The sequence below is a fragment of the Myotis lucifugus genome, unplaced genomic scaffold (genome assembly GCF_000147115.1).
Source record: "Myotis lucifugus unplaced genomic scaffold, Myoluc2.0 scaffold_51, whole genome shotgun sequence".
NCBI classification, from domain to species: Eukaryota; Metazoa; Chordata; class Mammalia; order Chiroptera; family Vespertilionidae; genus Myotis; species Myotis lucifugus.
This window is the reverse complement of record NW_005871099.1, coordinates 2665182-2682054: the sequence shown is the minus strand read 5'-3', so window position 1 is coordinate 2682054 and position 16873 is coordinate 2665182. Positions and strand designations below refer to the sequence as shown.

At 39.5% G+C, this 16873-nt stretch overlaps 1 protein-coding gene across 1 annotated transcript in view; it reads right to left on the bottom strand.

Moving 5' to 3' along the window:
• Window positions 1-691, bottom strand: part of PCLO (piccolo presynaptic cytomatrix protein) — a 274100-nt gene extending 273409 nt beyond the window's left edge. The window contains 1 exon segment of the mRNA XM_014455816.2: window positions 179-691. Within this exon segment, the coding sequence (XP_014311302.1) occupies window positions 179-435 (257 nt within the window). The 5' untranslated portion in view covers window positions 436-691.
• Window positions 692-16873: the final 16182 nt, after the last annotated feature.

The following is a 16873-nucleotide window of genomic DNA, read 5'->3' as shown; positions in this document are numbered from 1 at the left end:
TCTACAAATGCACCATTTTTCCTCTGCCCATCAGAAAGGAGGCTTACGCTTCCTTGAACGCCTCCCCATTCGGGAGCGTAAAAGGGACGGAGACGACATATATGCACCGCCGTGCCGACACGTATGTGCAGGGAAGCTGTACATATATGCCCGGACATACAGAGCATGCTGTGCGTGCCTGTGCATGGGAGGCGGCTCCGCAGCGGCCGCGGGGACGCTTCCCCTGGGCAGCCCCTGCGCCCTTGACATGACAGCAGCGATCTGTCTCCTCTCCTCCTCGCTCAGCTGGCTCAGGTCCGCCTCCATGCCGGCCGGGATCACGGTGTGCAAGGGGCTCCCCGCCCCGCCAGCCCCTGCTCCGGCCGCCGCCGCCGCTGCCGCCGCCGCCAGCCCTTCGGGGAGCCCTTCCCCTTCCAAGCTCGCCTCATTGCCCATGGCTCGGGGGCACTCGGAGCCGCCGCGCTCCCTCCTGGCGCCGTCCCCTCGGGAAGCCGGCGGCCCGAGGAGCCACCGGAGCCGGGGTCCGCAGCGGGGTGTGCGGGCAGCAGCGGAGTCCTGGGCTCGGGACCCGGCGCCGCTTCCCGGAACGACAGGCGGGGATTAGTCCCGCTCGCAGGGGACGCCCGCGGCCGGTGCCTCCTCCATGTTGGACAACGCCAGGCCACCTTGGCAGGAGACAACTCCCCGCCGCCGCCGCCTCGCGCCCCGAGCCGGGCCCGGGGGAGAAGCAGGCTGCGAGCCGCGCCGGCCCCGGCGCCGTCGGGCCCCGCCCCCCGGCGCCACGGCCCCCTTCGCCGTGGCGCATTCGCGCCGCGGAACAGGTGATGTCCGGGGCCCACGCCCATCCCCGCCGGGCAGTCGCTCCAGCATCTTTCCTCGCCCTCAGCACCGATTTAAAGGAAGCCGCAGCGCCAGCGTCAGATGCAAGCCTGGATGGAACGGGCTGTGGTTTCTCTCAGGCACATGGCGGGGATGCCCCATTGTGACTCTCGGCCGTCCGCACTCCGGGGGCACAAGGGGACGGGAGCGGAATTGTCTGCTCCCAGCCTTGATCCTTGGATCATGGGATTTGTAGTCTCAAGTGTGTGTGTGTGTGTGTGTGTGTGTGTGTGTTTGTGTGTGTGTGTATAAGGGTGGGGGGGCGTGTTGGGGGGTTTTTTGTGTGTGTTTTTTTCCCCAGGAGGGTTTTTAAAAAGATCCTAGGAATGGGTTCAGGTAACTGGAGATTCACAGGAAACACATGATATCTCTGGGTTAAATTTTCCCAAAGGAGCTAAAACTGGCCCTTTCCATTTAGATCTTTCCCAGAACAATTAGATTAAAACCTTAGATACCGCATCAGTAAGCAAGTAAGGTCTTTTAATGCATATAACTGTGTTGTACCCTAAAGGGACTACACAAAAGTAAAGGATTATGGGAAATTGGGGGTAGGCTACTCTAGTAAGATATAGATTGTAGAATATTAATATGTTATAGTGTGGAATTGGGAAAACATGAGTTCAATCTTTTTTTTTTTTTTTTTTGGTAAAAGATGTGGGTAGAAGAACCTGAAAAGGTCAATTCATTTGTATAGAGTCACACAGCTGGTTAGCAGCAGAGATGTAACTAACCGCTCTTTTGGACCCACTCCCCACTCATCCCCAACATACACTCTATCTTGCTACTCCATTTCTTGGAAGGGAATGACTTAGTTCAGCACTGGATCTTCAGCCCCAAATTTACTACCTGCCTTTCCTAACAAAGTAGTCTTAAGGTCCCAATTGTTGGGGTTCAACAAAATACAAAGCTAACAACTGGGAATGAATAAAATAAATAAAACAGAAATGAATGAGTTGCTCAGCAAGTATGTTTCCAAGGTTTTGCAATAATCACTATAATAGTTTGACACCGTGCATTTCACTTATATGAAAACTAGAAACTATTGTTAAGAATTACAATTCTGTTCATGGAACAAAACTATTTCGGGGAGGGAGCGGGTTAAAGATGAATAAGTCATTTTCAACTGGAAGCTCAGTAAGGACTCAGGCAGAGCTGAATTTTGAAGACTAAGAAGTTTGTAGACATGCAGAAGTGAGAAAAGAAGGAAACTCTAGGTGGAAAAAATAATGTGAAAAGGCATTGAGACTTGGAGTATAGTGTGTGGAGAGGACTCAATATTTATTGAATTGCCAATAAAGATAAGTTTTGAGCAGAAAAAAAATAAACACTTGTCACAGTTATAAAAATGTATGACTATATGACTATAGCTAATCACCAGATGACATATCATTACTGGTTGAGTTCCTACAAGAACTTCGCATAAACTTTGAATCTCTCAAAACTAAGGGATGTGACTTTAAAAGTCAAAACTGCTAAGAGCCATTCATTTAAATAAAAAAGAGAATGCTCTCACTACAAAGAAATCAAGCTGAGGCAACCAGTCATTCTGATGGCCACACTCGGAGGCAAATCCATTATGGTCATACCTCCTAGAAATGAGTTTACTTCAAAAAAAGGAAATAATTTGGTACACAATTCTGAGTCATCATTCCTTCTCTGACAGAACAAGTAACTGCTCAATGGTTCAGACTGCCCTGTGAATCAGTAACAGTCTGGATGAAGGTAAAAATGGAGAAGAGCCACATATTGGCTATTTTCTCATAATATGCTCAAGGTTTGTGAAAATAAAATATTTGAAGGAATCACACCCACAAACCACAAGCTAAAAAATAATCAGAAAAATATGCTTTCCAACTCTAACCTCAGAGTAATATTAAATAAGAAAATATATTGTTAACTCCATATTCTCTTCCACTGCCGATAAAAAGGATCCTGTGAAGTAATAAGAAAGAAATAAGAAATGATCATCAATACGCAAAGTAATGTTGCTAGGCTAACCAAAAAGTAATCGTTTGTGCAAAAATGTGCATTCACCTTTTCCTTCCCTCCTCTCTCCCAGGAGCAAACATTATAAAAAAATAATAGGAAAATTGGGGTATATGGTGAGAAGAGTAAATGGGCTGTGAAAACAAAAGATATGATGTTGACACTTGGGAAAATTTTGGTTGTTGATTTTTAAAAATGATTTTGCCTTTGGGAGTTTTGAATAACATTTCTCTTTTGAATCCTCCATTTGGGCTTAAGACTTATTGTGCTTTGGAGGTGTTTATGATCTAAAGAGAAACAATGAATTCCTTTTGTGTGGGTTCTCAGAAATCTAAGGGTACAAAAATGAGGAGTTAAATGTTGTAGATAACTTTATCAAGTTTCTAATTGCTTACACAGAAAAATATCATAATTTGTTTCATTCTGCAAATTAATGGTGCTGAGTTCAAAATCTTTATTGCTCCCTGTTTGTCATATTGTTTGTTACTCTAATGATCATTTATTTGAATTTATATTTAACAAGATGATATTTCAGGTCCAATTCACTCATCTTGATAGGTGGGTCATAAAAGGAATCATTAGCTGTTTAAAACCGCCACTGTTCTATACCATTATGTTTTCTAAAATGATTTCTTTACTCCAGAAATCCAGATCTTTTCCTATTTGTTTCGTTCTTGTCTCAGTTCCCCAAGTACTTTCAATTTTGGTAAATTAGAACGAATCTAAATGTGATAGTTACCCACTAAACATGACTCCATAATGATTCCTTGGATTTAAAAGTCCATGAATTTTAGTGTATGAGTGGATGTAGAACTTTATGTTTGTGTAAATATACACATTATGTCAATTTCTATATAGGCACATATCTTTTTTTAATGTTCCAATAGAAGGTAAGAGAGCGTTATGTTAATTTAGTGGAGCAAGAACCTGCAGGACGTTAAGGTCCAACATAATTTTTTGTTATGGCTGGGCTGCTTCTCAGTTGCTTTTCTCAGCCATTTTTGTTAGCTCTGCTTTAAAATGAGATTTGCAGTTAGAATGGAGGAAATTCAAGTGAGATTACGGTTGATTATCAACTGCCTTCTCAATTTTGAGGGGGAAAAGCATGAGAAGTGTTTTAGAGAAGAGTTTGATAAATTTATTTTTGAATTCTGACATCTGGAATATCAGACAGTTTCTTTCCCTTTATATTTATTCCAATGCAAATCTGTAATCTAAAATAGAGAAAGACACATGTATTTAAAACACATTCTTATAGGCATAGGGTATGTAAAATATTAAGAACAAAATTAGTTTCTATGTCACTTTACAATATTAATGCGTGATTTGAAAATTCTAATAAGTGTTGAGATTATACCTCAGATGTTTCAGCATTATTTAGCCAGTGTATAGTAGGCTTTAGACTTTATAACCTACTCTTTGGAAAGCGGGGATACGCATGCATGTCTTATTCATGATTGTTGATTGACAATGTCTGATGTTAAATCCTAGCTCTGCCATCATAGACCAATTTGGACTCTTCAGAACTTGAGGTTCCTCACCTCCAAAAATGGAAAAAATCTACCAACTCTCAGGGTTCTTGTGATAACGAAATGAGAAAAGGACGTGAATGCGCTTGTAAAGTAAGAAACATATCGCAACTGTGGTAGATTCTTACAGTACTGGTCCTCAGGGACTCAAATCTGCCTGTCCACCGTCCTCTACAGTGGGACTGCCATACTTCCCATCAAGAGGTAGGGTTTGGCCCTAGCTGGTTTGGCTCAGTGGATGGAGCATTGGCCTGTGGACTGAAGGGTACCGGGTTCGATTCCGGTCTGGGGCACATGCCAGGGTTGTGGGCTCGATCCCCAGTGGGGGGTATGCAGGAGGCAGCCGATTGGTGATTCTCTCTCATTATTGATGTTTCTATCTCTCTCTTCCTCTCCCTTCCTCTCTGAAATAAATATATATATATTAAAAAGAGGTAGGGTTTTTTTTCCTCATCCCTTGACGAGAAATGAAACCCTGACTTATTTTTACCAAAAGAGTGGTGGCATGTAACTTCCTAGGCTAGCCTTCCAATCTGGCCCTCCTACTTCTCTGGAGATTTTCCATGCTCTGAAGAAGCCCAGGAGGTGGGACTCCGTGAGGAGAGGAACCCAGCTGCTCCAGCCTCCAGCCATCGCAGCTGAAGCCTTAATGAGTGCCCTTAGAGCAACCTGCCTCAGTGGAGGTACCTGCTGGCTACAGTCACATCAATGAATCAGGTCAAACCAGCACAAGAACTGAACTATAAACCGAAAGAATCATGAAATGGAATGATAATAGTTACTTTTGTAATTATTTCAGATCACTAAGTGTGGAGGTTTTAGAAATTCCAGTTTTTACACAGTATGATTATGCATAATCATTCAAAATTCCCCTTTCACTCTTTTACTTCTAGTGACTGTTTTCCCAGTTACTGTCCAGTTGTACTTGATTTATTGGCTCAAAATTTCCAAATACCGCTCTTCTCATCTATGAATGAGAGAGAACCCAATTATACTGAATACTTCCATGCTTGTTTCATGAAAGGCTCACAGGAAAAAATATATGAGGATGGGTTTTTAATGATGTGACACTATACTATCCAAGTAAAAAGTTAACTACAAAGATGGAAAACGTATGCATGAGAATTTTTCTGAGGGAGACCAATGTACTTATTGGAGAATCTGCTGGGGAAGGGGAGGGGTGACACTTTTAAGGTCCTACTCAAGATGGTGGCTAGAACTATGCACAACAGTCTCAAGATTTTTCAAAAACAAAAACTAAACTAAAAATAGATCTACCACATGACCCAGCAGTTCTACTTCTGTGTGTTTATCTGAAGAAAATGAAAACACTAATTTGAAAAAAAATATGCCCACCCTATGTTCCCTGTATCATTATTTACAATAGCCAAAATATGGAAGCAACCTAGATGTCCATTGATACATGAATGGATAAGGAAGACATATCCAGGGCTTATCTGCATTGCTCTGCAGAATAAAGAGAGAGCAATTTGAATTGGTTGAGTACCATGGATTGGAAGGCGGATATCTGATGCCACTTATTTGGTGGAAAGGAGAAATGGAAATGTCCTCACTGCTGCCTCTAGTGGTGATGTGGCCTAGGGAGCTTTATGGGACTGACAAGGCAGTGAGGCTTCAAGGTGGCTTCCCTGGATGGTGGAATGTACAGCTCAGCTTTGTCTCTCTCATGCAAATTCCAGGAAAGTCCCTATTACTAAGGCATTTGTACATGGATTCTTTGAGAGGGGGTAGGAGTGAGGGGTGGCACCGAAAGAGATGCAGGCTTTATTCCAAGTTGAAATACATTAAAAATATAGGGAGTGTAGATACCATGTTCATAGACAGGAGTGGAGGACAAAGGGTATCTGACATCTGTGTTTCAGTCATTATTATCATATGTGCTGAAGTTCAAAGTTTATTATGGTTTTCAGAGAGCCCTACAATTTTCTCATGTGCTAGTTCAAAACTAATGGGGGGATTCTTTGGAAAGATTTGCTCTCATCTGTGTTAGAAGAAAAATAATAGGTAATTGTCAATAGGCATATGTAAAGTAAAATAGTAAAAAAAATACAATGGTTTAAAACCCTGAGAGGATATTACAATTACCTATAGATGTTTTGAAAAGGATCAATAGCTGTGCTTCATCTCCTACAAATTAAGAATCTTGAGGGAAAGGATGGCATTTGTATTTTCTTAAAACTCCCTAGATGGTTGTAACATACAGTGTGGGTTGAGAATTATTGCTTTGAAAAGATAGTAGATTTTACTGTCAGAAATACAAGACTGAAGACAAGAAAGAGCCACTTGGGAATCAGTGTAGATTTTCCTTTGAAGCTGGAGCCAAAGGCATCATCAACATGGTTGCCATTATCAGAAATGATTTTTTAAGAGAAAGCTAAAAAATACAGATTTACTCTGTTCAAAGTGGTAATTCTGCATTTGGAATATGGTACACAATTCTGGTTACCACATTTTGCAAAATGTGTAATAGAACTAGAGAAGCACAGCAAATCAAAGAAGATATCAATCACTGCAATTTAAAAGATCGAAGGAAATCTAGAAAGGTTAAAGTCTTTTACTGAAGAATACGAATTAAAAATGTTCATCTAAATCTGGTAAACTCAATATAAGGGGCTTTTTGGATACATGGAAAAGACATACTTAAGAGAAAAAAAGAAGACAGGATACAGTACATTTATAGATTTGTTTACATCCCATATTGGGATGAAGGATGCTAACTCTTCACCAGTATCAGTTTTCTCCCCTTTTAGGCAAGTAGCTTGACCACAATTGCCAACTTCTCTTGCAGTTACAGTAACCAAAAAAACACAGGTTCAGCTGCCTGCCGAAACGAACGCCAAACTCATGAGGCAGGTGTTGATTCAAAAGGAAGGTTTATTCAGATGCCATGACCTGGGAGAACTGTGGAATCCTGTCTCAAAGACCATCCCCCTTCCAGCTCAAGCCTGGAGTTCTTATAGGGATAGGGAGGGGAGGGCTTTTTTTTTCTATCTAATTATTTTGCTAGCTTTTGGTTCACTCCGTGTAAGAACCTCTCCCTGAGCCATCTTGGCCAATGGGGGAGACTCCCTGGAACTCAAACTGACTATCTATGGTAACATTATGTGTAGCCTCATGCCTCAGCTCCACCTAATGAAAATGTGCTGTTTCTAGGCCTAGCACGATGGAATTCTGGAGTGTATGCCTCTGTGGCTGACAGGATGGGGACAGGTGAACTCCAGAGGTTCCATGAATTGAAGATGGCAGAACCATTAGGAGGGTTATTTGGAAAACCATGTGTGGAATTCTGCCTTCCCCTTCTATGACCATGTTCTGTGTGCACTTTTATGAATGAGCGGGGAAATGTATAGTGTGTGTGAGCCACAGTATGTTTTAGTTCTTTAATCTTTTATTAAAGCAGTAGTGTTATCTTAACTAATATAAAATAGAAAGAGGTATTTCTGTACAGGAGAAACTAATGTTAATAAAACACAAGCTCCCCTTATTCATTCCACATTGGTGATCCATGTCCTGTTTTTCTTTTGAGTTCTTCACAAACTCACCTCTTTTCTAGTTTCTGTTTTTCCTTAATCTGGGAAGATTGTCTTCTAGCCTCTACCCATCCATTCATTTCTCAAGGCCAAACTCAAAGCCCATTTATCTTGACAAGACCTTTTCTTATTCTGAAGCCACTGTTGTTTTCAATTATTATTTGAGATTCTTACTATTCATTTGACATTTACTTACATATGGTCATGCTTTACTTGGTAAGTGTTTCAGGACTGAGTCCTTAGAATGATGGAACAATGTTTTTATTCCTCTTGCAATCTTATCAGTATCCAGTTCATACAGTGAATGCTCAAAACAACAGACATTAAATGCATTAGTGAGGAGTCTTCAGATGAAAAATGTGAATAATGCAAAAAACACATTAGTTATTTTGTAGAGAACACCTATGGTGGAAGAGAATAAGGGAATGATTTCATTAAGAATAAGGGATATTCTATAATGACAGAATTTGAACTTGATCATATTATATTTAAATGGTACCAAAGCACTCAGATAGGAAAACATAGTTCCTACTGAGTGCATAGACTCATGGTGTGGTATGTCTGTGGCCACTTTCAGAAATTTTATAATACTTAAAGTATAATGGAAGTGTATATACGTTCTTAACAAGCTGACCAAAAATTATGATGAAAGTTAGAACGTGGCATGTAGTCCTTTAATTATCTAAGAAGTATTCCATATAGCCAAAGAAGAAAATAAGTACATTGGAAAAATGTAATAAATTTATTTTTATTATTCTGATGTTAAAGGATTATTTAATAAAAAGTTGTCATTATCTATTTATCATGTTTTATTTGAATTTGGGGCTAGATGTCTTTGCCTCAAATCATAGAGCAATAATTTTATTGTTCACCATTTCACAAGCCCTTTATTCCAACCAAGATCTAGATTTGCCAGTTTTAATTCTTGTTCAGTAAGTGGAAGATGGCAAAGATTTTATATAATTGTGTCTGAAGCTTCCCATGTCTTCCCCGCTCCCCATTGGACTTAGTGCTCATATACAAAGATCAGTGTCTGCTATTGGCAGATGGTCCATAACCTGTCAATAATAATATTACTTCATGTTCACTGCAGGGGTGTCAAACTTGAAAACTGACAGCCATACGATACTGCAATAACCATCACAGGTCTGCTTTATAAGTGGTTAAACTGTAAATGTGAATTAATGAGCCAGTCTCCAGTATAACTCTTGTATCATTTACACTAGCCACTAGAGAAGTTTAATTTTTCACACATTTTATTCTCATCATTCATCTCATAAGATCAAAGACATACCAATCACAGACTCAAAATCCGAGCTCTTCAAAGAAAAAAAAAGTAATCGTATCAATCTAATAAATGACATTCCAAGATAGATAATCATGATCTTTTATTGATTTCTTTGCAACGTTTGACAGGAAGCAGAGGCTATTTTTAATCATAGAGAGTAAAAGATTCAAATAGAAGCTGTTAGATTTTCCTCAGAGGAAAGGCTCCTTGTGAAGAGAACAATATACATAGTTTCTTTCTGGTCATCCTATAGGTTTCATTCTCAAATGCATCAGGAGGAAAGACGAACCATCTGGCTCAGGAGCAAGGTCAGACTTTGCAGCTCACTAATTTGCTTTAGATGCCCATCTTAGAATCATCTCTCTCACCTGATTGCCTGCTGCCTGCCTTAGCAGCTATAAATAATCTCCTGGCTTTGCTCAGTGGGACAGGCTTCCTTCATTCAGCAACCAGTGTGAGCACCTACTGTGTGCTGAGCTAGAAATATAGTGGCTTACCAAAGAGACCCAGTTCCTGTTCTTAACGAGTGTACAATGCAGTGGGGGAGAAAGATATTATTAAAAGTAATTACAGATTTCTTATTTTCAAAAATGGCAAGCCAACTTATTTGGACAAGTCCCCTTGTTAAAAAACAATAACAACAACAACAACTAAGAAGTTAGTCAAAATACATTTAAAAGGATAATGTGATGTCCCTGGCCAGGTGGCACAGTTGGTTGGAGTGCCATCCCATACACCAAAAAGGTTTCGGGTTCAATTCCCAGTCAGGGTACATACCTAGGTTATGGGTTCGATCCCCGGTCAGGTGCATATGGGAGGCAACTGATGGATGTTCCTCTCTCATATTGATGTTTCTCTCTCTCCCTCCCTCTCTCTTAAAAAAATAACTAAAGAACCACACTTAGGTGAGGATTTTTTTAAAAAGAATATTAAGGTGCATCAAAGAGTTGATGGTACAATATGGTGAATTACTACAAAAACTGAAGGGAAATGGGAACCTGCAAGCTGCTTTTGTGCTGAGAGCATTTGCTGATTCAGAAAAGTTTCATCTTTCAACAGCCTTGTTGAGTTTCGAGAAGACCTAAAATAAAAGCCCAGAGGCCCTGGCCAGGGAGCTCAGTTGGTTAGAGGATTATCCTGAAAGGCCAGGTTTGCAGGTTCCACCCCATTCAGGGCACATACAAGAAACAACCAATGAATGCAAAAATAAATGGAACAACAAATCTCTCTCTCTCTCTCTCTCTCTCTCTCTCTCTCTCTCTCATCTCCTTCCTCCCTCCCTTCCTTTCTCTCAAGTCAATTTAAAAATTAATAATAAAAGTAAAAACCCTGAGTCTGAAATGGTGAAGGGTCTGACATGAGATCCCCAGGTAATGAGCTGGAACACCAGAGGGCTGCAGGGGGAGGGTAAACTCAACACTTACCCTTAAATTGCCTGTTTTACAGGTAAATTGCCTACGTTTTGCAGGAAAACTTAAGTCTCAAACTTTATGTTTCCAATATTAACCCTTTCTAAGCCATAAGCGTCTATAGACGCAAGGATGGTTTCCGTTTTGGACACCTGGCAGTCAACTGGTTGAAGTGAACCCTTTGTACCTCTAGATAAAAGGTAAAAACCAAATGAAAGTCTTACCTGGAGGAAGGTACTTTCACCCTAGAGTCTACTAGACCTCTGTTTCACGGGAGCTGGTAAAAAGGCAGCTCAAGATTGAAATAGCTCATGAGAAGAATGAGAGAAGAAAGTAAGGAAAGTGAAATTTAAAAAAAAAATTAAAAACACTGAGTAGGAAGAGGAGCCCAACTGATCCTTGAGCCAGAAATTGTAACAATTGTCTGCAATCTTTCTGGGAAAAGTGTGGTTCTTGACCTTCCACATCAGCACGGTTTAAGAGCTTGTGGGAAAATAGACTCTCCAGCCTGACCCTAGAATGTGCACTTTAACGAAAATGTTAGGACAAGGGTCTAAAGCTCGGGGTGGTTCTTACTGAATGCGGTTATTGCTAAATGTTAAAATGGAGCCCAATATTTTGCAGAGCTGCTGTACACAGAATGCTCTTGACAGGAACTCAACCAGATAAATGTCGCCAACTGCAAGGAAGAAATCAACAGGTAATTGATTAATAGTGTTTCTAAGCAATGGCCAACCCCCCCCACCCCTTTGGGGTGACAGAACTTTGCACTTGAATCTCTTGTCTCTTACTTGCTACAACTAAATTAAACTAGCTGGAAACAACCAGACACCCTAAGCATCTTGTTCTGGGATAGAACACCCCAAGTGTAGAACTCCTTGAGTTTGGTAACAAAAATCCTCAGATGATTTACATGCTCCTTAAAGTTTGAAATAATAAATGATAATAAAGAAGACTGAATAGGATCAGTGAAAATGGGAAGGGAGAAGGACTACTGGAAAAATGTATACTGTATACTTTACATCCTGATTTTTGAGGGCATGGGTTGGTTAACAGACTGTAATTTCTAACTTAGGTACCAGCAAAGATGTTCAACATACTTTCAAATCCCATGGTACACAGAGCCAATCAGGCTTTGTTATTTATTATTTTTAATCTTTTTTTTCCATCTGATGCTTCCGCTTAGAGTATGTGGGTATTTAGACAGAGCATTCATTTGGTTATAGTGGAGGTATAATTGGAATTCAGTATCTTGAGTCAGGAACCAGCAATTGCTCAGCTGAGCATAATCTCGGAGAGAGTTTTTTTCAAGTGTAATGAGCAAGGCTAAATATGAAAGAGAAATCAGTCCCGCTGGAGAACTGTTGTGGTAGGCCAGTCCATGCTCTAAGGCAGCATTTTAGACCCTTTTCATCTAATGGCACTCAGAAACTAATCACTAAAATTCTGCGGCACACCAAAAATATATTTTTTGCCAATCTGACCAAAAAATAGGTATAATTTTGATTCATTCACAGCTGATGGCAATTGTTGTGTTGGCTGTTGTCATTTTTTTGCTCAACAATCTAAGGGAAAAGATGTCAGTGCTTCTGACTAAATAGTCAGGTATTACATGTTTTCAAAATTCTTGCAGTGTACTGCTTGAAAATCACTGCTGTAAGGTAACTTGCAGAAGTGAATTAATGAGCCAGTCTCCAGCATAACTCTTATACCATTTATACTTGCCACTAGAGAAGTTTAATTTTTCTGTGAGAGTAAAAAGCCGTGATCGTAGATGCAGACATGAGAGTGGAGATGCAACGGGACTTGGTGGAGTGAGCTACTCAAGCACTGAAGAGCTACGGCATAAGGACATTGAGACTCATCTGGGCAAGGAGGTTGACAAGAAGTCCAACACCTTTGGGCACTGCATTGTGAAGAGGAACTTCGGGTATTCCTGTGACACATAAAAAGCAACCACCTTATGTACTTCTACCTGGGCCTAGTGGCCAATCACTTGTTCATACCTGGCTAAAAGCATGGACTGTGTGCCATGCACACAGTGATCCACCAAAAAACAAGGATTATGGCCTAAATTCCAATGACTAGAGACTGAGTTCTTTAGCCTTACTAAGGGAACACCTTGACCTTTGGACCTCTGTTATGTTGTCTTGTACAGGGCAGTCTCTGTACTAGTTTATTGTGGTTATAAGAAAAAATAGCATAACAAACAAAACAAAATAAAAATTAATTTAACTGTATTAAAAATTAGAAATATTTATACTACCCTGATACACATGTTACTTTAAGCATGAAGATGTGCTAATAAAATCTTTCACAACTTTTTTTTACCATTATTTATTTGACAATACTGTGCTATAATTTGTTCACCAAACATCACATGCAGTGCCAATATTTTTAAAAATTTACAACAAACAAAAATGGGAAGTGAACAAGTTCTGAGTTAAACAAAGGGAGACAGATTCATCTTCAGACTTGGACTGAATCTTTGGGAAGCTTTAGGAATCCTTACCTAGGTATCGGCCAGGATAACATGGTGATAGCCTGTCCATTTCCTCTTCCAGTAGTGACTAAGATGACAAGTACGAGAGGACTGAATGTGGCCCACAGATGGTGTGTCTTCTTCACACAGTAATTTTTACATGTTTTTTCCCCCTTTTACATTGAGAGCTTTCTCATTTAAACATTTAAGTTTCTTGCTTCATTGGAAAAATGAAACTGACAGTTCTGAGCCCATTCCTGCCTGGGCACAATTCACTATAGTGGGGTAGCAACTTTAGACCTGCTCCCACCCGACTTCTCAGTGTATTTTCCCTGCCTGCCCACCTGTAAATATTTTTGTATTTGACTAGGCCACAGTCTCCACTTCTCATCTAGAGAGGATATAATCTGTGTACCAATTTGATATAACTAGTTAGGGCTCATGAAATTCATCATTGATTTTAGACCTGTCAACTGAACTACATTTTTAAAAGATGGGGGACAAGATGTTCAATATCTTATAGACTTCAGCCACATTTTCTTCTTTGCCTCTCCACTAATTTCTACTATTGATCTTCCTTGGAGCACATCGGTTTGTGTGTCTGGATTATAAACAGTGACAGGTTGAACTTTCTCTGCACCTGCATGTGTCAGATTTGCAATTAACAATCACATGAGTAAAATAATAGTGACGGCAATACATAAAGGGAGAAATCTTCCTCCTAATTTAGCGTCTGGAGGTTTTCTGTAATGAATCTCTTCCTTTAGTTGGAAATAATTTCTCTCCCAAAATAATTCCTAATAAATGTACATGACCTTGCTTTCCAAGTAACTATTCTTATTTCTAAAAATCTGTTTGAGGTAAAGCGTTCACATCGGCCTGCCTCCTTTTATGAAACCTTGTATTTGGAGTTCATGAGTTCTCCAGGGCTTACTAACTCTTGGAAGATGTTAGCAATATTTTAATATCCCTTATAGACAATTTGAAAAATTAATATGTCATATAGATGACCATAAATTTTATATGAAAATAAAATTATATCTAATGTTTAATGACCACAATGCAATTTTAACTTGTTTCATAAAAAAATCTGAACCAAGTCAGAAATATGAGTCAGTTAAGACAACTTCCCTTCCTGCAGGTTGTTAAGTTATATATTCCAGTCTCTAGCATCAATATGCCTTTCCTGATTTATTTCCCCTTGCTCCTTATGTGAACTTTTTTTCCCTTCCAAGATGTCTCAGATCATGCACCAGATTGAAATATTATTCATTTTATTAATTAAATGTTTTAAACCCTTTTAGCAATATGTTTACAAAAGAAATGAACTGTATCTCATGCTTTTTGTCCATGATATTGGTTTTCACAAGACTCTATAAATATCCATCGACAGCCTAGTTCTGAGATCTCTTAGATTAAATCAAAGGTCCTATACCATGACATTTTCTCTCCATAATGAATCTTTCCTATCAGCAGACAAACATGTTTCTATTCCTAGTATGTTTTTTGTTTTTGTTAATCTTCACCAGAGGATTTTTTCCCCCATTACTTTTCAGAGAGAGTGGAAGGGGGGAAGGGAGAGGGAAGAGAGAGAGAGCAACATCCATGTGAGAGAGAAACATCTACTGATTGCCTTCCTCACGCATCCTGAGGGGTTTGGGGATAGGGTGGGGAGCAACCCCACAACCCACGTAAGTGCCCTTAACCAGGAATCGAACCGGTGACCCTTTGGTCCAGGGCTGACTCTCTAACCACCGAAAAACACCAGCCATGGTCCTGGTATGTTTTTAAAAAGTTCTCTTTTAACCTCATTTCTCCCTATAGCTTTAGCCCATTTCTATCCTCCCCTTTGTATCTGATCTTACCAAATATTCAGGGATTTACATGTATATGTAATAGTCATATTAAACTTATCCTGTCTAAAATCAATACTAATCTCCACCCCTTACATGCAAAGCACTACTCTTGCCATTTTTCACATTTTAACAGTAACTCCATCTCTATAGTTGTTAAGGTCAGATATCATGGGATGATTTTTTAAAAATCTTTATTGTTCAGAATATTACAGATGTGCCCCCTTTACTGCCCCCTTAGCCCCCTCATCCAGTTCCTACCTGCCCCAGGCCTTCACCACCCTATTGTCTGTGTCCATAGGTAATGCATATATGCATATACGATCTTTGGTTAATCTCTTCTCTGCCACCCCACCCCACCCCACCCCACCCCTTTTCCCTATGAAATTCATCAGTCTGTTCCATGTTTCCATTTCTCTGGTTCTATTTTGTTCATCAGTTTATTTTGTTCATTAGGTTCTTTGTTCGTTTATTTTGATTTGTAGATTCAATTGTTAATAGATGTGTGTTTATTGCCATTTTATTGTTCATATTTTTATTTCTTCTTCTTAAAGAATACCCTTCAACCTTTCTTGTAATATTGGTTTGGTGGTGATGAACTCCTTTAGCTTTTTATTGTCTGTGAAGCTCTTTCTCTGACCTTCAGTTTTTTGACCTTGCTCTGTCTCCTAAATCCAGTGCCTAATCCAGTGGCAAATCCTATTGTCTTCAACCTTCAAATTTATCCAAATTCAAATACTCTCATCGTCCACACTGCTACTATGATAACTCAATCATTCCTACTTAGATTATCGCAGTAGACTTCTATCTGCTCTGCTAGTGTCCACCCCTGCCCAACTTTAGTCCATTCTCTATACAATAAGTAGCCAGAATCCTACTATCAGATCATACCACTACTCTGACTCAAACTCATCCAATGACTTCCCATCTTAATCAAAGGAGAACCCAAAAAATTTGCAAGGGCCTACAAAGTTATATTAATCCAACTTTCTGTATACCCTAGTACTCTCCCCTTTACTCATATCCACATTGGCTAACTTGTTTTTCAAACATACCAGCCATGACACCTCTGAATCTTTGCACTTACCATTCCCTATGCCTGATTTCTGTGTACACACAGCTCCTGCTTTTAGGTATTTGCTCTTTAGTTGCTTGTTCCAGTGTCACCTTTTCATTGAGACCTTCCATGAAGAGTCTCTTTGAACTTGCAATCTCTACCCACTTTAGCACTTTTTATTATCCTCCATTATTTAATTTTTCTTCACATCACTTATCCATATATGATATACTATATATATAACATCTATTTTATCTTCCCAACTAGAAAGTATACTCCATTAGAGTAGGGGTTTTATTTTTCTGTGATGTTTGCTGATTTATCCCTAATGTCTAGAATAGTGGTTAGCACATAATAGTAATTCAATAACTATTTTGTGCATGTACAATGGTTGAATGAATGAATGAGTGACTAACAGGTTAACATTATTGCAATACTAGATTACAGATGAAATGTAATTATAATACACGTCTCCTGATAAGTTCAGAGAGACATAAAAGACAAAGAAAGACTTAAGAATTGTTACAGATTGGAGGGAATTAAGGAAACATGAAAACTAAATGCAGCCTGGGAACTTAGATGAATGTTGGGTAAGAAAATGTACAATAGTGGAAAACTGGTGAAATCTGTATGAAATGTGTAGTTAATAGCATTGTACCAATGTTAATTTCTTACTTTTGATAAACACAATGGTTATGTAAGATGTGAGCATTAGCAGACGCTGAATAAAGCATACAATAACTATTATCTTTGTGACTTATCTGTTAGTCTAAAATTATTTCAAAATAAAAAAAATATTTTTAAAATCCAGTAGGTTCTACCATTTCAGATGAGTAAAT